At 34.9% G+C, this 26395-nt stretch overlaps 1 protein-coding gene across 1 annotated transcript in view; it reads left to right on the forward strand.

Moving 5' to 3' along the window:
- The window catches only part of HDX (highly divergent homeobox), a gene marked incomplete at its 3' end in the record, with an annotated part of 216621 nt that overhangs the window by 34058 nt on the left and 156168 nt on the right, over positions 1-26395 (forward strand). Inside the window, exons 2-3 of the mRNA XM_082716515.1 lie at positions 14964-15110; positions 21734-22849. Of these exons, the coding sequence (XP_082572641.1) occupies positions 14964-15110; positions 21734-22849 (1263 nt within the window). The remainder of the gene's footprint in view (positions 1-14963; positions 15111-21733; positions 22850-26395) is intronic.

Raw genomic sequence — 26395 nt, forward strand, 5'->3', positions numbered from 1 at the left:
TTCTTAGAGAAATCTTCTGTAGATGCCTGTCCATCTGGCATACATTGTAAAATTAGTCAATAAATCTCTTTCACATATTACCCAGGCACCTTTCAAATTCCTGCTTCTGTGCTTGGTCTAGGTTTTAAGTCATCCTGGCTCCTTAAGGGCAGAGACTTAGTTTCCTATAGACCTTTGGTTCTCCTGGTGTTAAGTCGTGCTGATTTTCAAAGCCCAACATTATGGGGACTAGTCTTTCCAGTGCAGGACCCCAGAGCTGTGGATGCCCAATATGGAACTTGATCCCCTCACTCCTTTGTGTTTGTGATGTCCCTCCTGCTTATCAGTCACCGCACCAGGAGTTTGGGTCCTGACCATTTCTCTTCCCCTCTCACCCTTTTGGATATGACATTTTCTTAAATATTTTATCTGTGGAAGCTCTGTTTAGCCAGTCTTCAGGTCATTTCCACAGTGAGTTGCCTCAGTATATTCATGGGAGGAGATGAGCTTCAGGATCCTTCTGTCCTGCCACCTTTTCTCCTTTCCTAATCTGTTAAATGTATTTCTAAAATTTTTTTTTTTGGAACAACCAGTAATCATCTTAGACATTAGACATGAAGCTATAGAGGTTTATTTCCGTACAAATGTATATCTTTCATATATTTATTTAAAGAATGTAAACACAAAATTGTCTTGCAATTTGTACCCAGGTCACTATGCATATATATTTAGCTTTTATGTAGCTGGAAAATATAAATATTAATTACACAGAATTTTCAATGTTTTTTAAATAAGGTCAATTTTTAATTGCTTTGTATCTTAAGAAAATCATATGATAGGTTGTTATAATTTCTTGTTTCATATTTACACCTAAGTAATAGAGTCCAATTATATCTCTAAAATGACAGATAAAAGATGTGTGCAATGTGTTTCAGTAATTATAGCCAAATAAAGAAATAATGAATATGCTTTCATAGTATTAGAATAGGCAAAAGTGTGTTACTCAATTTTATAATTAGTAAATGGTAAAATTTATTTTTTATAATACCTGTAAATTTTGGGATGTAGGCTATAAAATAAAGTAAATATAGAGAGCTGCTTTTGTAAAGATGTGGGTCATTAAATGCAAATGACAGATTAAAATGACAACTGAGAACAAATTTACAATAGCAACTCTTATACATGTTCAAATTTCATTAAGTTCAAAGTGTTAATTCATTTTTGTGTATTTAATCAAACTTCTTCTAAATAGCTGCTTAATCACATAGTTTTTAGTAGAATAATTTACCTGGTTAAATATGTCCTTTTATTTTATATACAATTTACATAAAAAATTATGCAGAGGCATCTATTCACATGGACATCATGCCCTCAGAATTTTCAAAGATCAAACTCTCGTCAGATAGAAGAGAGTCATAGCATCTGTATTCCTTTGGCCATGATAATATAGTAATTTTTTTTCATTTGAGGTTTATATACAAATAGTGTGGGAGTGGCTTGATACTCGTTAAAACAATTATTACTTGTAGGAATAAGTAGTTATATATAATATTAACTATTAACAAAAATAGCTTTTGCATTGCACATTATAGTTTGCCATGTATTTTAATGAAGATGATTATATGCAGTAAAATAGGAAAGGCTTTATAGCCCCATTTTCCAGATGAAGAAACTGAGTCCAAGAGGCCTACTATCTCTGCTAAGGTGACAAAACTAGTAAGTAGTGAAGCTGAATATAAACAGATGTTTCCTGATTTTTAACATAGTGTTCCTACTCTACCACTCCTGAAAGCCACCTTAGCTTCTGCTTACAGCCATGATGAATAACAGGAACAGGATTTACCTTCTTATCTTGAATATCTAAAACAAAAAAAGGGAAAAATAATATGAAATAATGGATTTCAGATATTCAGCAAAAGGCAGCAGAAGACCATGATTATTGGGAGAAGGGAAATAAGAGGAACACTATGAGTGTCTCAGCTCACTGCCTGAAAAAAGTATCCAGATCACAAACAAAAGAAAGTGAAGCCAAACAGACTGAGATTCTCTCTGTGTTGAGGACACAGAGTTTAGAAATGACAGAGTGGCTAGAATTTGAGGAACAATACTGGAGAGGAGAAAGCTTGCAGAGAGATTAGAACTGCACATTGAGAAAGCTATGGAAATTTATAGAGGGACCCCTCAAGTCTTTAGCTAACTACTAGTCATCTCCAGTGTGTGAAAAAACTACTGAGGACAAGGAAAGAACCATTTGAAAAGATCAGGCAAACAATCCTAATAGCTCAAATAAGACCCAAAATTGTTTACATTACCAACAGTCAGATGGGAAAACCTCATATTTTATCAAGTATCTGGGATGCCTGATTCTTTCTACACACAGATTTATTTTGATAGAGCACTAAAAGAACAACCTGTAAAAGGTAAAACTGTGATATGTTGAACTTCATCAAAATTAAAACCTTTTCTGTGAAATACACTTATTTTTATTTTTTGAAATACACTTTAAATATTTATTTTTTAAAGATTTTATTTTTATTATTTATTTGAGAGAGAGAGAAAGAGAGAGGAAAGAGAGAGAGAGAGAGCATGAGGGGAGCCTGGGTCAAAGGGTGAAGCAGACTCCCTGCTCAGCAGGGAGCCAGATGTGGAACTGCATCCTGGGACTCCGGGATCATGACCTGAGAAGGCCATCACTTAACCAATGGAACCACCCTGGCACCCCACACTTTACTTTAAAAAAATATAATGGACAAACTACTAACAGAGAGAAAATACTTGCAAATCATAATATTTCTGATAAAGGACTTGTATCCAGAATATGTAATGACCCCTAAAAACTCAATAAAAAGTAAAAAAAAAAAATTAAAAAACTTGCAAAATATTTGGACAGTTATACAAAGTACATATATAGATGGCTAAAAAACACATTAGAAGATGCTTAATGTCATTATTCACTAGGGAAATACAAATCAAAACCATAATAATAACATACAATTTAAAACCTATTAGAATGGCTAATTTTTATTTATTTTTTATTTATTTGTAAGATTTTACTTATTTATTTGACAATGAGAGACACAGCAAGAGAGGGAACACAAGTAGACAGAGTGGGAGAGGGAGAAGCAGGCTTCCCGCTGAGCAGGGAGCTCAACTTGGGGCTTGATCCCTGGATCCTGGGATCATGACCTGAGCTGAAGGCAGGCACTTAACTTCTGAGTCACCCAGGTGCCCCTTATTTTTTATTTTTGAAGTGTTTATTTGAATTCAAGTTAACATATGGCATAATATTAATTTCAGGTGTAAGATTTAGTGATTCAACATTTCCATACAACACCTGGTGCTCATCACAAGTGCACTCCTTAACACTCTGTCACCTATTTTACCCGTCCCCCACCCACCTCCATTCAGGTAACCATCAGTTCTCTACAGTTAAGAGTCTGTTTCTTAATTTGCCTCGCTTTCTCTCCCCCCCCCTCTGCTTATTTGTTTAGTTTCTTAAATTCTACATGTGAGTGAAATCATACGGGATTTGTGTTTCTCTGACAGACTTATTACGCTCAACATAATATTCTCTAGCTCCATTCATGTCATTGCAAATGGCGAGAATTTTTTTTATGGCTGAGTAATATTCCAGTGAATATATATACTACTTCTTTATGCATTCATCAGTTGATAGACATGGGCTGTTTCCATAATTTGGCTATTGTAGGTGCTGCTGCTATAAACATTGGGGTGTATGTATCCATTTGAATTAGTATTTTTGTATTCTTTGGGTAAATAGCAGTGAAACTACTGGATCATAGTGTAGTTTTATTCACTTTTTAAAAATATCTGATAATTGGGGTGCCTGAGTGGCTCATTTGGTTTAGCATCCAACTCTTAATTTTAGCTCAGGTCGTGATCTCAAATTTGTGAGATGGAGCTATGCATTAGGCTCTGTTGTGGAGTTTGCTTAAGATTCTCTCTCTCCCGGGAGAGACAAGATGGCGGGGAAGTAGGAGGAGGCGCCATTTCAACCTGTACTCTAAAGTGAGCAGATTACCTAACAAAGAACTCCGATCACCCATGAGATCAGCCTGAGATCAGAATTATACACGTCACGTCTGGATCTCTACAGGCAGAAGACACAAGTGGGCAGGTAAAGCAAAGTAGGAACATCGGACTGAAATCAGAAGATAAACAAAAGGGGGAGGGAGCCACCAGAGGCAACCCATTGGGAAGTAATACTCCAATACGAGAGTGCCCTGCATCTGGGGACCAGCATTAACTTGGAGTCTGGTTGAAAGCACTCAAAAAGCGCAAAGGATCGCTGGGGAAATTGTGGGAATTGGGGTGGTTAGGGACAGGGGCTTAAGTCCCCAGGCGCTGTGCCAGAGAGAGTGCGGCGGAGAAACCAGGTCTTGGTCCCTGAGCTGCCAGCGGGCCTGAGAGCCCATGGGGTCCAGCTCTTGTGAGGGGCTGGGAACCTCGCCAGCCAGCAGAAGCACAGCCTTTTTGCACTCTCCATGCGAGCGCCTTGCCCTGCTATCAGAGCCTGAGACGCGCACGCTCCACACCCTCCCATGAGAGAGGTGCACGCAAGCCTGGCACTCTCAGACCTGGAAAGACCAGGCACTCCCAGCCCCGGGCCAGCGGGAAAATCTCAGTGTGCCATCGCTGCTTGGAACCTCTCTGGCAGTGTGGAGCTGTCCAGACAGCCACCGCTGTCGTGGTTTTGGGTACAAACAGGAGTTCCTGTGTCCCCAGGGACTGTGACTCGGAATGTGCTCTGCCAGCAGCAGAGGGGGAACTTATGTGCTCTGGAGCACCCAGAGGGGAACAAAATGAGGAGGTGGGGGTGCAGTTTGCTTTCTTCTAAAACTCGGAAAACCATCAAAAGCTGTCAAGGCGAGAGGGAAAAAACCAAATGAGCAAACAAACATAAAAACCTCCAGAGAACAAAAGCCTGAAAAACCGGTTTCCTCAGAGCCCACCCTCTTGAGGGGGCCGGGAGGATATAACTCAGGGAACACTGCCTGAAAACGCACGTGGCAGGCCCCTCCCCCGGAAAACCAACAAGGAAAAAATAGAAAAAAAAAAAAAAAGACAAGAGCACAACCACCACTACTTCATAGATACAACTTTTATTTTTAATTCGTTCCCACTATTCTGGTTCACTTTTTTTACATAGATAATTTTTAACCTATCTGCCATCACAGTGAGATGTCCAGTACATCAAATTCCATAATAACCTTTTAACCTGAACTTTTTGATACATACACCCATGTTTTTCTTTTGCTTTTCTATTTTTTTAATTTTTAAAAAATTTTAGTTTAGTTTATTCTTTTTTGGTTTTTATTTTTTAATATTCATATATAGAGTTAAACTTCAAGGTAACCCCCTTTCCCCAATCAATGCTACCCCTATAGGTAAACCAATTTTTAATCCCCCTTTATCTTAGGAAAGTTGAGTCATTTAACAAAGATATCAAGATACATCCAGGAATAATCAAAATAGCCTTCCTCGCCCACACTGATGATTTGTAACCACTCTCCCATCTTTATCTTCTGCCAGTACTTCTGTGTATTTGTGTTTGTCCTGATAATATATAAATCTTATACTTGGGGTTCTTTTTGAAGAGGTTCTTTTTTTTTTCTTTGCTTTTATATATATTTCTCTTGTCATATACTCTTATCAGTCTTTTCCTTTGGTTTTGTTTGTATACTTCATAAATCTTACCTTGGGGCTCATTTGAGCTAAGCCTTCTCTTTTATCTTCCCTTCTGCCCCCCTCTTTTTTCTTTTTTCTTTCATTTGGGTGGGACTCCTGATTGCTCAGAAGCCTTCCAAGGTGCAACTTGACTGCACCACGGTTGTTACAACCAGCTATATCTGTTCAGCCATCTCTCACCAAAATAACTAGGAGGAGGAATGCCCAACAGAAGAAAAATTCAGAGGATGGGCCTTCTGCAACAGAGCTAATGGCTATCGACATAGACAAATTGTTGGAAAGGGAATTCAGGCTAACAATTATTCGGGCACTAGCTAGGTTGGAGAAAGCCATGGATGACCAGACGGAATTGAGTAGGGCAGAACTGAAAGCCACCAGGGATGATGTTCACAATGTTAGGGCAGAACTGAAAGCCACCAGTGATGAGGTTCACAATGCTCTCAATGAGTTCCAATCTAATCTAAATTCTCTCAAAGCTAGGGTAACTGAGAGAAAAGATAGAATTAGTGATCTGGAGGACAGACAAATAGAAAGGATCAGGAGGAAGCCTGGAACAAACAGCTTAGAAGACACGAAAACAGAATCAGGGAAATAAATGATGCCATGAAGCATTCCAATGTCAGAATTATTGGAATCCCTGAAGGGGAGGAGAAAGAAAGAAGTCTAGAAGATATAGTGGAACAAGTTCTCCATGAAAATTTCCCCAATCTCGCGAATGGAACCAGCATTCATGTACTAGAGGCAGAACGGTCTCCCCCCAAGATTGTACATTCTTGAAAGTCCTCGAGACACCTAATAGTAAGAATGAAGAATTATAATTGTAGGTAGGCCCTTTTGAAGGCAGCAAGGACAAAGAAGCTCCTTACGTACAGAGGAAAGCCCATCAGAATAATGTCAGACCTGTCGACAGGAACGTGGCAAGCCAGAAAGGGCTGGCAAGATATATTCAGGGCACTAAATGAGAAGAACATGCAGCCAAGAATACATTATCCAGCAAGACTGGCATTCAAAATGGATGGAGAGATAAAGAGTTTCCAAGACCGGCAAGGCTTAAAAGAGTATGTGACCACCAAGCCAACACAGCAGAAAATATTAAGAGGGGTTCTATAAAAGAGGAATAATCTTAAGAATATCATTGAACAGAAATATAGAGACAATCTACAGAAAGAAAGACTTCAAAGGTAGCACAATGTCAATAAAAATGTATCTAGGGGTGCTTGGGTGACTCAGTGGGTTAAAGCTTCTGCCTTTGGCTCAGGTCATGATCCCAGGGTCCTGGGATCAAGCCCGCATCAGGCTCTCTGCTCAGCAGGGAGTCTGCTTCCTCCTCTCTCCCTGCCTGCCTCTGTGCCTACTTGTGATCTCTGTCTGTCAAATAAATAAATAAAAATCTTTTTAAAAAATAAAAAAATAAAAATGTATCTATCAATAATCACTCTCAATGTGAATGGCCTAAATGCACCCATAAAATGACTCAGGGTTGCAGATCGGATAAAACTACAGGACCCATCCATATGTTGTCTACAAGAGACCCATTTTGAACCTAAGGATATACCCAGACTGAAAATGAAGGGATGGAGAATCATCTTTCATGCCAATGGGCCTCAAAAGAAGACTGGGGTAGTGATTCTCATATCAGATAAATTAGATTTTAAACTAAAGACTGTAGTCAGAAATACAGAAGGACACTACATAATTCTTAAAGGGACTATCCACCAAGATGATCTAACAATTGTAAATATCTATGCCCCCAATATGGGAGCAGCCAATTACATAAGAAAACTATTAATCAAGATAGAAAGTAATATTGATATGAATATATTAATAGTAAGAGATCTTAACATGCCTCTCTCAGTAATAGACAGATCATCCAAGCAGAAAATCAATAAAGAAACAAGAGCATTGAATGACACATTGGAACAGATGGACCTCTTAGATATATATAGAACATGCCACCCTAAAACCACAGAATACTCATTCTTCTCAAGTGCACATGGAACCTTCTCCAGAATAGACCACATACTGGGTCACAAATCAGGACTCAACCAACACCAAAAGACTGAGATTATTCCCTGCATATTCTCAGATCACAGTGTTTTAAAACTGGAGCTCAATCACAAGGAATAGTTTGGAAAGAATTCAAACACCTGTAAACTAAAGACCACCTTGTTTAAGAATGCTTGGATCAACAGGAGATCAAAGAAGAACTTAAACAATTCATGGAAATCAATGAGAATGAAGACACTTTGGTCCAAAACCTATGGGATACAGCAAAGGCGGTCCTAAAGGGGAAATACATAGCCATCCAAGACTCCCTCAAAAAAATTGAAAAATCCAGAACACAACAGCTGTCTCTCCACCTTAAAGAACTGGAGAATCAACAGCAAATTAAACCAACTCCACACATAAGAAGGGAAATAATCAAGATAAGAGCTGAGATCAATGAGGTAGAAACTAGAGATACAGTAGAATGTATCAATGAAACTAGAAGCTGGTTTTTTGAAAGAATCAATAAGATTGACAAACCATTGGCTACACTAATACAAAAGAAAAGAGAGAAAGCTCAAATTAATAAAATTATGAATAAAAAGGGAGAGATCACAACGAGCACCTAGGAAGTAGAAACAATAATCAGAAGTTATTATCAACAGTTATATGCCAATAAGCTAAGCAACCTAGATGAAATGGATGCATTCCTGGAAAACTATACACTCCCAAAATTGAACCAGGAAGAAATTGACAACCTGAATAGACCGATATCTAGTAATGAGATTGAAACAGTGATCAAAAACCTCCCAAAAAACAAGAGCCCAGGACCTGACGGATTCCCTGGGGAATTCTACCAAACTTTCAAAGAAGAATCAACCCTATTCTCCTGAAGCTGTTTCAAAAAATTGAAGCAGAAGGAAAACTTCGAGACTCTTTTTATGAAGCCAGCATTACCCTAATCCCCAAACCAGGCAAAGACCCCACCAAAAAGAAATTCGACCAATATCACTGATAAATATGGATGCAAAGATTCTCAGCAAGATCCTAGCAAACAGGATCCAACAGCACATTAAAAAGATTATCCACCATGACCGGGTAGGATTCATCCCTGGGTTACAAGGATGGTTCAACATCAGTAAATCAATCAATGTGATAGAACAAATCAATAAGAGAAGAGAGAAGAAACACATGGTCCTCTCAATGGATGCAGAAAAAGCACTTGACAAAATCCAGCATCGTTCCTGATTAAAACACTTCAAAGTATAGGGATAGAGGGAACATTCCTGAACTTCATAAAATCTATGAAAGACCCACAGCAAATATCATCCTCAATGGGAAAAAGCTCACAGCCTACCTGTTGAGCTCAGGAACACGACAAGGATGCCCACTCTCACTACTCTTGTTCAACATAGTATTAGAAGTCCTAGCAACAGCAATCAGACAACAAAGAGAAAGAAAATGTATCCACATTTTCAATGAAGAAGTCAAACTCTTTCTCTTCATAGATGACATGATTATTTATATAGAAAACCCAAAAGACCCCCCCCCCAAACTACTAGAACTCATACAGCAGTCCAGTAATGTGGCAGGATACAAAGTCAATGTACAGAAATCAGTGGCTTTCTTATACACTAACAATGAAAATACAGAAAGGCAAATTAGATAATCCATTCCATTTACTATAGCACCAAGAACCATAAGATACCTGAGAATAAACCTAACCAAAGAGGTAAAGGACCTGTACTCGAGGAACTACAGAACACTCATGAAAGAAATTGAAGAAGACACAAAAAGATGGAAGACCATTCCATGCTCTTGGATTGGAAGAATAAACATTGTTAAAATTTCTATACTGCGTGGAGCAATCTATACTTTTAATGTCATTCCTATCAAAATTCCACCGGTATTTTTTAAAGAGCTGGAGCAAATAATCCAAAAATTTGTATGGAATCAGAAGAGGCCCCAAATTGCTAAACAAATGTTGAAGAACAAAAATAAAACTGGCTGCATCATGTTACCTGATTTCAAGCTTTACTACAAAGCTGTGATCACCAAGACAGTATGGTACTGGCATAAAAACAGACACATAGACCAGTGGAAAAGAGTAGAGAGCCCAGATATGGTCCCTCAACTCTATGGCCAAATAATCTTCGACAAAGCAGGAAAAAATATACAGTGGAAAAAAGTCTCTTCAATAAATGGTGCTGGGAAAATTGAACAGCTATATGTAGAAGAATGAAACTCGACCATTCTCTTACACCATACACAGAGATAAACTCAAAATGAATAAAAGACCTCAATGTGAGACAGGAATCCATCAGAATCCTAGAGGAATTCTGTAACCTCTTTGATATCAGCCACAGCAACTTCTTTCAAGATATGTCCCCAAAGGCAAAGGAAACAAAAGCAAAAATGAATTTTTGGGACTTCATCAAGATCAGAAGCTTCTGCACAGCAAAGGAAGCAGTCAACAAAACAAAGAGGCAACCCACAGAATGAGAGAAGATATTTGCAAATGACACTACAGACAAAAGGTTGATATCCAGGATCTATAATGAACTCCTGAAAATCAACACACACAAAACAGATAATCATATCAAAAAGTTGTCAGAAAATATGAACAGAGAATTCTCCAATTAAGACATATAAATGGCTATCAGACACATGAAAAAATGTTCATCATTACTAGCCATCAGGGAGATTCAAATTAAAACCATATTGAAATACCACCTTACACCAATTAGAATGGCCAAAATTAACAAGACAGGAAACAACGTGTGTTGAGAGGATGTGGAGAAAGGGGAACCCTCTTACACTGTTGGTGGGAATGGAAGTTGGTGCAACCACTTTGGAAAACAGTATGGAGATTCCTCAAGAAATTAAAAATAGATCTTCCCTATGACCCTGCAATTGCACTCCTGGGTATTTACTCCAGAGATACAGATGTAGTGAAAAGAAGGGCTATCTCTACCCCAATGTTTATAGCAGCAATGGCCACGGTCGCCAAACTTTGGAAAGAACCATGATGCTCTTCAACGGACGAATGGATAAGGAAGATGTGGTCCATATACACTATGGAGTATTATGCTTCCATCAGAAAGGATGAATAGCCTACTTTTGTAGCAACATGGACGGGACTAGAAGAGATTATGCTGAGTGAAGTAATTCAAGCAGGCAGAGTCAATTATCATATGGTTTCACTTATTTGTGGAGCATAACAAATAACATGGAGGACATGGGTAGATGGAGAGAAGGGAGTTGAGGGAAATTGGAAGGGGAGGTGAACCATGAGAGACTATTGACTCTGAAAAACAATCTCAGGGTTTTGAAGGGGTGGGGGGTGGGAGGTTGGGGGAGCCAGGTGGTGGGTATTAACGAGGGCACGTATTGCATGGAGCACTGGGTGTGGTGCAAAAAACAGTGAATACTGTACGCTGAAAAGAAATTTAAAAAAATAAAAAATTAAAAATATTAAAAAGAAAGATTCTCTCCCTCCCTCTTTCGCCCCTCTGCCCCCTTCTCTCCCAATCTGAAAAATAAGAAATATCTGTTTATAACAAATGCTGGTGATAAAATGAAAAAACAGGCTTGTATCAAATATTGGTGAGAAAGCAAATTTTTACAGTCACTTTTGAAAACTAGTCATTTCTTATAAACATACACTTACTATATGAAATCCAGTCCTAGGTATTTACTCCAGAGAAATGAAAAGACAGAAACCTGCACACAAATTTTCTTTTATCAACTGTATTCACAGTAGCCAAGAACTTGGAGATTTCAAATGTCTGCCAATGGGTAATTCGGTAATCTGTGTACATTCTATGCAATGGAATACTACACTGCAATAGAAAGGAAAATACTCCACATACAGACAACTCAGAAAAATCTCAAATGCATTATGCTAAGTGAAAGATATTAGTCTAGGAGGAATAGAATATATACTGTTATTCCATTTATACAGTGTTCTTCAAAAGTCAAAATTATAGAACCAGATTAGTTGTTGCCCAGGGCTGGGATGGCGAGAGGTTTTAATTATAAAGGAGCAGCATAAGGGATTTTTTTTTTTTTTTGGAGTGATGGATCTGTTTTGTGTCTTGGTTGTGATGGTGGTTTCATAAATATATTTGTTTGTCCTAACTCATAAAACTGTATACCAAAATGAATGAAATTAACTGTATATGAATTTAAAAGTGAATAATAATAATGGGTAAAAAGATCAATGTTAATAGAGATGTATTGGTCAAATTACTTTTAATATTGGAAAGAATGTTTTATACTTGACTCGGTGGTGATTTTTTTGGACTCAATCCATTTTTAGAATCAGTTTTCCAAAAATGAATACTTAGGAGTAAAATTTTTTTGTATTTTTCAAATGATTTAACATGTTAAGACATTCTTAGGGCATTACTAGATCTGAGTTTATGTGTGAAATCAGATGTGTAAGAACAGTGTTATGGAGAAATTTATCTGAAATGTTCCCATGTGAAAATATGACCAAAGCTATGTAATACTGCTAAGGGGAAGTCATTCTTAAAAGCTTCATTTTTCAAGTACTCCTGAGGCAATAAATTTATATAACATTTTACTCAATGCTTTGCTTGTTTGAATAGAACACACTGAACATAAACCTCTCTGTGGCTCAGAATCTTTATTAAAATACTGAATCCCAAAGCTGAGGACAACCTGAGAAATCCCATATCTGAATATGATAAAGTAAGGAGCCTAGTCATACTTATAAGTATGTTACAATTATAGCATGCTTTACAATGTAAGAAAATGAGCTCCCAAATCCTTAATTATTTGTAAAAAGCCAGACTAGTAGGTAGTACATGTAGTATATTCTAGCATTTTACAGATTAGGAAATAGAGTCTCATAAAATTTAATTGACTTGCACACTAGTCCACAGTGGAACTAAGTCATCTTATTCCTGTGTGCTATCATGTGCTAAGTGAGTGCCACATCGCAAAGGGTATTAGATTAGTAAGTCTTGGGGTAAGGCTAATGACTTGTTATTTCAGTATTTAATTCCTTAATTCAGTTACCCTCCGTACCTCAACCCAACAAACCTCGATTTCCATGAAACCAATGGGTTGCCATTTTATTTCCGCAGAAATAAGAACCGGACTTTTAAAATGAAGGTTTTTACAATTCTCTTCCTGATTTTTGTGTAAATGATTAGTAACTTTGTCTATGCTGTCATTCAATATCTTGCCATTTCACAGGCCAAGGTACCTAACCAAGTTATCTTGGTTATAAGGTTTTTATCTAGTTGTTGTGATAAAGAATAAATGTCCCATGAATACTCGCTCTCTTGAGCAAGGTGGCCTTCTTGCTGTTGCTATGAATTTAAGAGAGAAACTGAAAAGGTCACAGCATTGTCTCCTGTCAGGATGTAGACTCCAGAAGTCAATTTAGTGCTCAGCATTGGTATTTGGCTGTTGTTATCAATGAGGAAGAAATTGCTGTGCTTTTTAATATTTATACCATATTTGAGTACATGTTGCTGTTGTAGCTATCCAATAGGAAAACACTTGTATATTTTACAGCTGTATCACCACACATGAGGATCGCTCGTATCTCGTATTCCAGGATTTTTTGTTTTTGTAATTACAGCCCTGCAGAGAAGGATCAGAACCATTACCCTTATTATGCATCAGTGAAATTGAAGTTTATGGCCCTCTTCAGAACTGATTCCAAAACACTTTGCTTCTAAACCCACAGGAGATGATATATTTTAGGTATTTGCCCTCTACTTCCCGGCTCCTCTCTTGACTGTAGCTGAATTATTTAGGAATAGGAATTCCAAATTGCTCGAAAATGTGACTGCCATGATAGTAAATGTTGCTTTGATGAATACCATCACTACCCTCTGGCCCAAACATCCTTGAAAGTTCGGTCACATGGCACAATGTGATCCCCTTCAGAAAGTTAGTGGAGTTATTTTATTCATGAAGTTTCAGGGACTATCAACTTATCTTTTCTGCGTCCTTTCCCACATATGATTTTCTATAATTGGATTTCTTAACATTAGATAGGAAGATGTTTGTGTGGGCAGGAAAAAGATTCAGGTGTACAAATGGCAATAGACTGCTATATGACTGTCTTTAATTCCTTTATAGTTCAATATATTCAGAAAAAGGAAAATTATTTTTATTTCCACATCAGTGTACTTGGTTGTTTCCATACCCAGTATACTAGAATGATTTCTGTTTGGTTTGGCTTATAGTGTTTCTGTCATTGCTGTTTTCCTAATTTTGAAGGGACAATTTCCTTTGGAAGGGTTTTTTTTTTTCCTTTCTGTCAACTTCTAGGAATAACAATTTCAGTATAAATGCTTTAAATAAGAACCAGAAGTTGCCTTAATCTAATTACGAGGTTCTTTTTCATTAAATGCACTACTAGAATTCACCCTTTTTAAGAAAAAAAAGTTTGACCTGCTTTTTATTGTGAGTTTCACAGGTTGTTTTCCTCTCAACATTAAACACTTTGTGTATTGGTAGAAAGGATAAAGTGCATTTTTAAATTTCTCTTGTGTAATTATGATGCTGTCAGTTTAATTAAAAGTATGTAGTTTTGGGGCGCCTGGGTGGCTCAGTGGGTTAAAAGTACGTAGTTTTTACATGTTTCCTTTTAGTAAAATGCATGTGATTTTGAACTTTGATTTATATACTATAGTTATTAAAAATAATTATTTTGGTTAGTAGAGATATTAGTATAGATATTTTGAGTTACCAACACTTCCTATTTATTTTTAAGCTTTTTAAAGAGAGGTTTTGTTTTTATATATACAAAGAACCCCTTTATTCAAGAAAGAAAAAATAAAAGCACCTCTTTGTTTCAGACCACAGTTTCTGGCTGTAAGATGTGTGTCAGATGCCTTGTTTGACAAAGAACAGTGAGAGTTCCTGTTGATAACTGACCATGAATGTATGGCTACCACCATCTCTGACTTTACTAGCCAAAAATATTTATTTCAGTGAAAAAACCTTTACTTCCCAATGTACCAACACTAACCAGATAGGGTTTTCCTCTCTCTCTCTTTTTTTGTCCTTAAAGTTTTTACTTATTCTGAACAAATTTAATAAGCATTTGCATTATATATAATTGTCACTTAGAGCCTGTTTCCCTTTGGCAAACAAATTCTTGCCCATTACGGGGAATTAGTTCAATTAAATAAATTTTGCAGCTTTGAAGCACTGAAACTGTATAAAAAAAAAACGGCATGCAAACTCTGCATACACCCAACACTTACTACAATTTTCAGAGTATCTTCTTTTATTTTTAGATGAATCTACGTTCTGTATTTACTGTAGAACAACAAAGGATTTTACAGCGTTATTATGAAAATGGAATGACAAATCAAAGTAAAAATTGCTTTCAGCTCATATTACAGTGTGCACAGGAGACTAAGCTGGACTTCAGTGTAGTCAGGGTAAGTATTGAGGCTGTCATTCTTGAATTTATAGCTTTTTATAAGTGATAATTGCTTCCTATGAGAAAAACTATCAGAGTATGAAGTCACTAATGTTATAAACAGTTTCATTTCCCTGGTATAAAAATACTACTTTCTTAAAAAATAATAAATAGAGCTAATCATTTAGTATGTATTTGTTTCTGTAAATACCTTGAAAACACTAAAACTTTTGCATTGTAAACATAGCTTTAAAAAAATCCTAATCCTTTGAACTAATGAATACTTTTAAGATTAGTTGCTTATCCTGTGCCTTCTTTAAACCCAGGATTAATTTGGAGATAACCTGCCAAAATTATATCAGTAACACAGGCATTTACCAAGGGACTATTGTGCACCTAGAATATTTTCTTGGTGTATTTGAATTTTTTTCAGGCGTTTTTGACTTCGGTATTTTGGGCTTTTTTAGGAAAACTGGGCCTATTTTATGAATACCCACTCCTTATCCTAAGTAAAATGCATGGATTTTAATGGCTTAATTAATGAGTAAGAAACAAGAAATCCCATGGGAGGAAATTTTCTTTTATCACAACCATAGTTATTCAGCTGTAAAAATCAGAGCCCTTAAACTTCTTTGAAAGACAATGAGAAGGTGATGGAAAGGAGATGAGACAAATCTAACAGAATTAGTTACAGATTTTAGTGGAGTACATAGGTCCTTTCATGTTTGTCTGAACATGGTACAAATACTCCTGGCTTGAATAGTTATGGATTCACAGATTGACAACTTTCTCATCCTTGTCATTCTTTAGGCTACTTTGTCAAAGAGAATCTAGGACATCAGTTTTTAGGTTTATTTCTTTTGGAAGAACTTTCAAAAGACCCTAATTATAAAAGAAATCTCTTGACAAGCAGAATTCTTTGGAAAAACTATTTCTTAAAGACTAAAGGATATATTTACCTTTGAACAGGGAATTATGATACCAATTCTAGGGAATTATCACATGATATCTGTTTTTATGTGCTGAGATCAATCATCATATTCAGATTCATGTAAGAACTAGAAATATCTTCTTTCTATTTGTAGATATAAATTCCCTATTTGAATTTACAGCTCAAATTTCTTCTTTACTATGAATTCTAGACTATTTAATTTTTTTGTACCAGATTTGGTAAAATTGTGCCATAAATAGTTGATAAAATAGTTATATTAATATAACATATTAATATTTAATAGTTAATAATATATCATAGTATATCACATTATATAGTATATTATATATCATATGTAATAATAATAATAATTATATAAATATCAGATGACATATGATATTTATATAATTATAATTATATCATATATAATTATATATATGATATATATAATTATATCATATATCATATAACATATTATATTTATATAATGATTATTATTTTACAATTATATTTTTATATATTTATATATAATCATATTTTATACATATAATGTGATTTTATAGTATATAATAACTAATATATATTATATATTGTACTATATATAATGGTTATATAATAAATATAATTAACATTGATTATAAATAACATAATTAATTAACATAATACAATAAAATTTGGTAAAATAAGAGAAAGTGTGTTTTAAAGTCAAAGGTTGTCCTGGTATATTCAAGTTCCTACTTCCCTTTAGTAAATCTCATAGAAAAATGTTTAATTTCCTTAGAAAAAAATTAATTTTATATTTCAAATTGACAAGATTGCATTTTATAAGTACAAACTCATTGTTTTTGGAGTGACTGTTTTTCTTTTTCTTCTTATTTTTTCTTCCTTTTTCCTTTTATTTTATCATTACTTAAAAGTGAAAAGCCTTATCAGACAGCTTCTTAGGTACTTTGTGATGGTTCATATTTCCAGTTTGTCATTGCAATAACCTACTTGATTGTACTTGAATATTGACAGTGCTGAAATGCAAACATTTATATTTATGTTCCAAATGGTATGAAATCTAAAAAAACAATTAGAATGACAGAAATAAATTCATAGATTTTAAGCTTACAAGTAAAATATTACTTAAGTTTTAAGGACTTGTGTAAAACATATTCATTCTCTCTGTTCTAAACGAGTGTAAATTGTACAGAAATTCAGTCTTCCTAATCTAAATTCCAGCACAATTTTGGTTGCTTTCTGCAGTCTGAGAAGGGAGTTGTTTATAGATCCATTATTCTATAACCTCTCTTGTCCTCAATATTTTCCTAGGTGTATATGTTGTACTTGAAAGAGACCTTTCTTTATTATTTTAATATAATATTGTGTTTTTCCTCAGAACTCAAGTGTTATGGTACTAAGAACCTGATCCCAATGTAAAATGAACTTAAAAGGGTCCTGAGACCGAGCCCTGCGTCAGGCTCTCTGCTCAGCGAGGAGCCTGCTTCCCTTCCTTTCTCTCTGCCTTCCTCTCTGCCTACTTGTGATCTCTGTCTGTCAAATAAATAAATAAAATCTTTTAAAAAAATAAATAAAAACACATCACATAAATGTTAACCAAATACACCCTGCAGCATGTTTGTGAAAGGCTAGTTTATTTAATATTTTCACTTATTTTTTTAAAAATTTGTAATATATTAATGAGTTTTGGCAGTTTATACTGTGGTATACATTTTAAAATACTTATAAGTTTTACTGATCACATTATGGAATGTAATATTTCTTATTGCATATTTTTATTGTATAATCATGATTCAGTGTAATATTACTAAGATCATTATAATCATATGCAAAAATAGAGTAAAGGAACACAGAATCAAAGAAGGAGGTATAGAAAAAGGAAAACAGGTTTGGAGACAGTGAATTTCATTTGATCTTAGCCAAAAGGCTAAGAAGCAATGGAGACTGAATTTCAAAGAGAGAACTGAAAGAGAATTTTACAAACTGATGACCTAGTGTCATTCTTTCTTTTTTATGTAGTATTGCTTTGTTATTAGTTATAGACCCCAGATTCTCATCATATCAACTTTGTTTGACTCATTTTCTCTCTCAACCAATGAGGCATTTAGAATGAAAATCATTTACATCCTATGAGCACTGGTAAATTTTTGATCCTGTAATTGAATGGCTTTAAGTTAAATTTAATTCAGTTACTGGGAAGGCTTGGGCAATAAATTTTCTTTATTTTCAGAATTTTAAAAATATTTCTTAAGTATATACTTTCTCACTTTAACTTCAATGGAAAGTATTGAAAATCATTGAACACTTACTTTTTGACTCACAATTTCATTATGAAAATGAATTATATGGTAATGCTTATAACATGGTAAGCTATATGGGGTGATTTTCTCCTTTACTAAAGAACTCCAAACTATTTAATTATTTCTCACATTAATTTTCTTATGTATTTCCTTAACCTTTTTAGTGAGCAAAATTTCATGAACATTCTGTTTTGGTGCCATCCTAGTTGCCTCTAATAGCAATTTCTGTCACCAATGCTCTGCTTATTATTTCTAATTTGTTACAGATGAGAATGCCAGATCTGGTGAAATCATATATAAAATAGGAGAAGGTGTGTTTTAAGGTTTAGGGTTGTGCTTTTAGCAAGGCCCATGTATCCTGTGATATCCGTGTTGGCTGTGTTCTAGACAAGTGAGATTGTCAGATAGCTGAGCTTCATACGCACACGATATTCTACTGCATTTTACTTTTTTATGAGTATGTAATGTAAATATCTAAAACTCTGTAAGTAACTATATATAGAAATATATTGTAAATTTATGGCTTATTTTGATAGTTTTACAGTTCATTTTATATATATGAACAATTATAGTTCATTATACTTTTCATTACTATTCATTATATATATGGACTATTAAAGTAAGCCATAAATTTGCAATTCACTAAGATCACTCTTAAACTTTCTGCATTAAGGTAGTTATAGTAATGAGAACATTTATTTGTTTTCTTAGAAATACTGCTCAGATCTGCCCTCCAGATGTAGTACTTCTTGAGTTCAGATGTTACAAATTCACTAAGTTTGAAAGTTTTTAAGTGTAATGATTGTACATTTTTAAAAATTATGAACAAATGCACTATGCTTCCTATGCATAATTCCATACTTGAAAAGCCATAATACAGTAACTTAGTTTGAATATTTATAAAATTCACCTTTTTGGACCATACCTTGAAATTATATTTATCCAAAACACTTCTATTTAAATGTTTCTTTTGAGTATATACTTCAAAACCTTTCACTTTTTCTACTCTGCCTCCTTCTCCATTGACATTTACATTTATTTGTCCCTTTGCTTGTAATTTTGACCTCTGCTATTTAGTAAAACTAGAATGACTATAAAATTCCCACAGCCTCATGTGAAACAAAATAGAGCATCTACATCTCTCGAACATTTTCCTTGTTAGAGAAATACTAAGTATAAAAATTAAATGGCCAACAAGGATGACCATTTTAGGAGTTTCTTGCCATAGTGGAAGGAGAATGTGCTTTGAGGTCAAGTAGACTTGATTTTGAATCATTGCCCCATCATTTGCTGACAGGATATCCCTGTATAAGCTAGTTAATATTTCTCAACATCAATTTTTTTCATTTATACAATTAGAAAAATAATCAAATAAGCTAATATATATATAAACATAATGGGGATTCAATACATGTTAGCTTTTATTTATAATATTATAGCAACATTGATGTTGTATACTGTATAAACATCAAAAACTGAGAAATTCTTCTGGCCTTTAAAAACACATCACAGGGGCACCTGGGTGGCTCAGTGGGTTAAAGCCTTTGCCTTCAGCTCAGGTCATGATCCCAGGGTCCTGAGACCGAGCCCTGCGTCAGGCTCTCTGCTCAGCGAGGAGCCTGCTTCCCTTCCTTTCTCTCTGCCTTCCTCTCTGCCTACTTGTGATCTCTGTCTGTCAAATAAATAAATAAAATCTTTTAAAAAAATAAATAAAAACACATCACATAAAGGTTAACCAAATACACCCTGCAGCATGTTTGTGAAAGGCTAGTTTATTTAATATTTTCACTTATTTTTTTAAAAATTTGTAATATATTAATGTGTTTTGGCAGTTTATACTGTGGTATACATTTTAAAATACTTATAAGTTTTACTGATCACATTATGGAATGTAATATTTCTTATTGCATATTTTTATTGTATAATCATGATTCAGTGTAATATTACTAAGATCATTATAACAGATTACTTATATAAAAGTGCATATTTTGTAATCAAATTCGAATGCCAATCTCTTGTGTTATTTTTATTAATAATGATTATTCTGTTTATAAAAGTAATGCACATTTACTAGATAAAATTTCGTAAGTAGAGAAAAATACAAAGAAGTAAATAACCACCATAAATTGGTAACAAACGGGAAAATATTTGCAACTTGTGACTGTTGCTATCTCTAGTAAAAAATAGCTTTTATAAATAAACTTAAAAAGATAAATACCCCAATATAAAAATGAGTAAAATTAATGGCTAAGCATAATATAATAACCATAGAAATTCAAATGCAAAGAGAAATTATATACCTTATATTAACTCCTAGCTAGTAAACACTACAAAAAGAAAATGCGAGATGTTGGTGAGGGAGTGCAGAAATCAGAACTCTTATACATTAGAGGGTAATTTGAAGATATCAAAAAGCCCAACACTTTCTTTTTTTAGTACATCATTAGTTTTTGATATAAAGTTTAATGATTCATTAGCACAAAGATGCATATATAATGACATATATTTCAGTATGGTTTATAATAGTGAATAATTCCAAAAATAACCCAGTAGTATCTTGCAATATTAAATTAACCAAGTTATGATATATCCATAGAACAGAAGTTGTTAAAACTGAAGATTACAAGTGTATATTTGTTTAATAATACTATGAGTATTTTCCAATGTCATTTAACATCCTACTTTTAGTCTTCCAATCTTTAACTATTAAAAATAAATATATGATGATCATAATCACATATATACTTTGTATATACATATGATTATTTTAAGGATAAAATGGATTTATAGAAATGGATTTACTAGGTCAAGGGATATAAACATTTTTAGGATTCTTGCTGTAGATTAATTGAATGGATTTTGGGGAAAGAAGCAATAATACAATTCTGTTTTCAAAGTTCTTAGATATTTATTAAGAGCAAGTTCTTTTTTTATGGTTATTTCTTTTTTTATATTATTTATTTGATAGGCAGAGATTACAAGTAGAGAGGCAGGCAGGGAGAGAGAAGAGGAAGCAGTCTCCCTGCTGAGCAGAGAGCCCGATGTGGGGCTCGATCCCAAGACCCTCGGATCATGACCTGAGCCGAAGGCAGAGACTTTAACCCACTGAGCCACCCAAGCGCCCCTAAGAGCAAGTTCTTTAACATTATACTGACCTTATACTTTATTTTTATTTTCTAACCTTATACTTTAGTTACTTTTTCTTTTATTGTATCTTTTTTGTTTCATTTATTTATTTTTATTTCTTTTTTAAATTCAATTAGCCAAATATAGTACATCATTCATTTTGTATGTAGTGTTTACTATTTGTATAGGCCTTACTTCTATGACAGATGAGAATACAATTTATCACATTGAAAGTTTTTTTCCTATATTTTAAGAACATTTCCATATTTTTTATCATTACAGACGTGGGTTGGCAATAAGAGAAGAAAAATGAGTAGTAAGAATTCTGAATCAGGAGCAGCAACAACAGGAACTCTTCCTGGTACCTCTTTGACATCTTCAGACATTACAGTCAGAAATGTAGTTAACATCACTCGACCCTCAAGCCAGCAGTCTTCCTGGACATCTGTCAATAATGATGTCATTGTAACTGGTACATACAGTCCAGCAAGTTCATCAAGTAGGCAAGGGACAACCAAACATTCAGATACACAACTTACAGAAGCACATAAAATTCCTATTCAGAAAACGGCCAGTAAAAGTGATACTGAGTTTGAGTTGCACATTCCTGTTCAAAGACAAGTAGCACACTGTAAAAATGCCTCTCTGCTCTTAGGTGAAAAAACAATTATCTTGTCAAGACAGACAAGTGTGCTAAATGCTGGAAATTCAGTATACAGTCACACAAAGAAGAACTATGGAAGATCTTCAATGCAAGCCTCTGATATGATGGTACCTCAAAAGCCATCTTTGTGCCACCAACCTTGCAAAATTGAACCAGTTGGAATTCAAAGGTCGTATAAGCCTGAACACACAGGTCTAGCACCACATAACTTATGTGGGCAAAAGCCACCTATTAGAGACCCTTACTGTAGAACACAAAACTTGGAAATCCGTGAGGTATTTTCATTGGCTGTTAGTGATTATCCCCAGAGAATTCTGGGGGGAAATGCCCCACAGAAGCCTAGTTCAGCAGAAGGAACTTGTTTGTCCATTGCAATGGAGACTGGAGATGCTGATGATGAGTATGCCAAAGAGGAAGAGTTGGCATTGATGGGAGCACAGATACCAAACTACTCAAGATTTTATGAAAGTGGCAGATCCCTTGGGACAGAGAACCAAAGTACAGCATTGCCTGGACCAGGAAGAAATATGCCAAATTCACAAATGGTGAATATTAGAGATTTGTCAGGCAATGTACTGTATCAAAACAGAGACTACCATTTGACACCACGGACCTCATTACATACAGTAGCTACTACAATGTACAGTAATACAAATCCATCACGGAGTAATTTTTCTTCACATTTTGCATCATCAAACCAATTGAGATTGTCACAAAACCAAAACAATTACCAGGTAATGTATGCATTTATTTTATAAAAGTTTTTTAAAAGTTTTGCTTGATATAAAAAGCTGTGTTTAATATCCAGTTAAACATGAGATCTGGCTCATTTAACTCTTATTTTGAAATAATTTGAGAGTTTTTGCTTCAAAGTGGTGCTTTGGGATCTTTGAAGACTCTTGTGCTTTCTTGGTCATGTTTAAAATGGTGAGTTTTTCTCCATGGAATATAATCATGGAAGCTTTCTCCTGACATTTAAAATTATTTTGTTCAGGAAATAGTAGTTTTATAGGAAGTTTGGCATCTCCCATCACAAAATAGGACTAAAGTGACTCGGCTCATCCCCTTTAACATAGATTATTCCTGTAATGGTTTTTACTTGAAATTTGGAAAGCTGTCACTAGATAAGTGGTGCTTTCTTTGGATACATAGCAAAGCAAGTCAGTCATTTCCCTGAGAGATGGTGGCTAAGAAGTCAGAGTATGCAGTAACTCAGCCAAATGCTTTTTCTAAAAGTAATGCTTTATTAAAACATCAAGTGGAATGTTGTTGATCAAGTTTTTAAAGTGTTTATAGAGAAGAGACATTCAGAGTAAAATTTAAAGCAACTTTAGTCCTGTGCAGAAAATAAGTGTTGTTTCTTCACTATTTCACATATTCAGTTGTTTAAATGTGCTGTAAATAATCTCAACACTGAGGCAGAAGCCCACCTCCGAACATCCCAAGACCATAGGTGTCTCTGAAAAAATATATTTCTGAGAATTTGAATAGGACAGGGAAGTTTGATGTTTTTCCTTGTTACTAGCTGGACCTTTGTTCTGTGGACCTTAGCCACAGTATTTACGTTTAATCTGGACTTAAGGTCCTTCCAGGCTCTTCTCAACCTATATAAGGAACTAGTTTCTCCTCACCCCCCCCCATCTTATAGCTCCCTGCTTCAAAACAAAAAGCTGTAACAGAGTATAGGAAGAATCTCTCCTGCGCCTAGTCCTAACAAAAGATGGCTGTATCATCATCATTAGTATTCATTTATTACTGAGAACCCACTCATTTTTTTCTGTTATTTCCTAAAGCATGCTTAAAGTAACACTGAATCATACCATTGAGATCTGGAAAAAAAATTAAAAAAATAAAAGACTTCCACTAAACCAGCTTTAATTCACCTTCTCTTTTGTACTTCTTTTTATACCCTTTAGTGTTTTTCTTAGTAATATTAATGACAGTAAAATTTACCATCTGTTAAGGGACTTCCACATACCAAGCATCATTAGTCATTTTATATACCTGATCTCATTTAATCTTCTGGACATGTAGCCCACTCTGGATTTATAGGCATTTTATATAAATTTCAATAACTTGTCCAAGATTACACAGCCAGTAAGTCCAATACAGAACTAGTATTCCAACTAAGAAATATATCATGTATTTTTTTATGCTTTATCATATAGTATAATGATTTCAACTGTGTTAGAATTATTTGGAAGCCTGAAAGTGAAGTTTAGCTTTTGTTTTTTCATAAGCAAATCACTCCCTTTAAAATAACTTAACCTATACATTTTTATAGTCTATTTTTTCCTTAAAAAACTTTTAAAGAAATTAAATTTGTTTTATATAAAAGAAACTCTTGAAAGTAATAAAACTTAGCAAATAATTGAGTACTAATCTCTTTAAAGAAAGGCAGTCTGACATAACAATGAAGAGCATTGACTTAGAGCCCAGTAGACCTGGATTCAAATTTAGGTTTTGCCACTTTCCACTTGTGTAACCTCAGGCAAGTGACACAACTTCTCTGTTTAACAGTTTCCTCATTTGTATAATGTGGTTAATATCCATTTCACAAGAAAGCTGTGACATAATTATATCACAATCAGTGCAAGGCTACTTGTTCCTTCCCTGGCACATAAACATTCTTAAACTTTTAATGTTGTAGTTGGAAAGTTAATGAAGCTCTGCTGCTCCACGTCTCCTTTACATTCAATTTCAAGTAAAATATTGCAGAGTCCACTATTATCACAGGGTAGCTGAAGAAGAAATAGCTGTAGGGCTGGCCAGAAAAAGACTGGAGATTAGCCTCAACTTTACCATAATCGATGTACTTAATTAGAATATACTGGACCTTTTCCAACTTGACCTTAGACAGTATGGTAAAGGGTATTTGCAGAGAACCCTTGGGGGCATTACTTTGCCCCACCTTTCTTTTAATTAGTTGAGATTTGGAGAAATCAAAGCAGCCTGAGGAAGTGTAATCCATGAAAATGTCTTAGCCCAGTTGGGCTGCTATAACGAACATACTATAGACTGGGTAGATTAAACAACAAACATTTATTTCTCACAGTTCTGGAGGCCAGGAAGCCTAAGATCAAGGTACTGACAGATTCGGTATCTGGTAAAGGGATGTTTCCTAATTCATAAATGACAGTCCTCTCACTGTGTCTTCATATGACAGAAGGGACAAGGGAGCTCCCTGGGTTTGCTATTATAAGGAAACTAATCCCATTCATGAGGGTCCATTCTCATGACCTAATCACCTCTCAAAAGCCCAACCTCGAAACACCATCGCACTGGGGATTAGTTTTTAACATCTGAATTCAGCTGAAGTACAAACATTCAGTCTATGATAGTTATTCTATAGGATTTTGATGAAGTTCTATTACTAAGTTATATTACTATTAGGTGAGGACTTAAAAAAATAGAACTTATAGTCATATTGGCAACTTTCTATAAAACTACAAGCAATTCTCATTAGTTTCTGACTTTAGGACTATATAACAGAGATATCTGCCTCTTCTTCCTCTCACACTAGGTATCTTCCAGTTGAGGTCCTATTCCTGAAAGATAGTCTAGTTCCAAGCGATCTAGGTGAGTGAGTACAGTTGAAGGACTCCCAGAGGATGCTGAAAGGAAGCTCTGTTTTGGATCCTCTTGGGAATACCATATTAAGGCTTGAAGTGGTAGTAAGGAAACTGTCACGGGGTAGCTATGTCAGGATACTAAAGTTCAGTTCTAATTTTTTTTCTTTACAGGCAAGTTTATTTCATTTTGTATACACGTTTTTTGGTAATTGCAAGCTTCTATTTAAATTCCAGTTACTATACAGTGTAATAACAGTTTTAGGTGTAGAATTTACTGATTTATCATTTACATACAACACCCAGTGCTCATCACAATTGTCCTCCTTAATACCCATTGCCCATTTAACTGATCCCCCCACCCACCTGCCCTCCAGCAACCCTGTTTGTTCTCTATAATAAAGAGTCTGTTTTATGGTTGGCCTCTCTCTTTTCCCCCCATATTCATTTGCTTTGTTTCTTAAATTCCACATATGAATGAAATAATACAGTATTTGTCTTTTTCTGGTTGACTTATTTCTCTTAGCTCCATCCATGTCATTGCAAATGGCAAGTTTTCATTCCTTTTATGGCTGAGTAATATTCCATTGTGTATATATGCCACTTCTTCTTTATGCCTTTATCAATAGACATCTGGGCTCTTTCCATAATTTGGCTATGGTTGATAATGTTGCCATAAATATCAGGGTGCATATATACCTTCATATCAGT

Source organism: Mustela nivalis, assembly GCF_964662115.1.
Source record: "Mustela nivalis genome assembly, chromosome: X".
NCBI classification, from domain to species: domain Eukaryota; kingdom Metazoa; phylum Chordata; class Mammalia; order Carnivora; family Mustelidae; genus Mustela; species Mustela nivalis.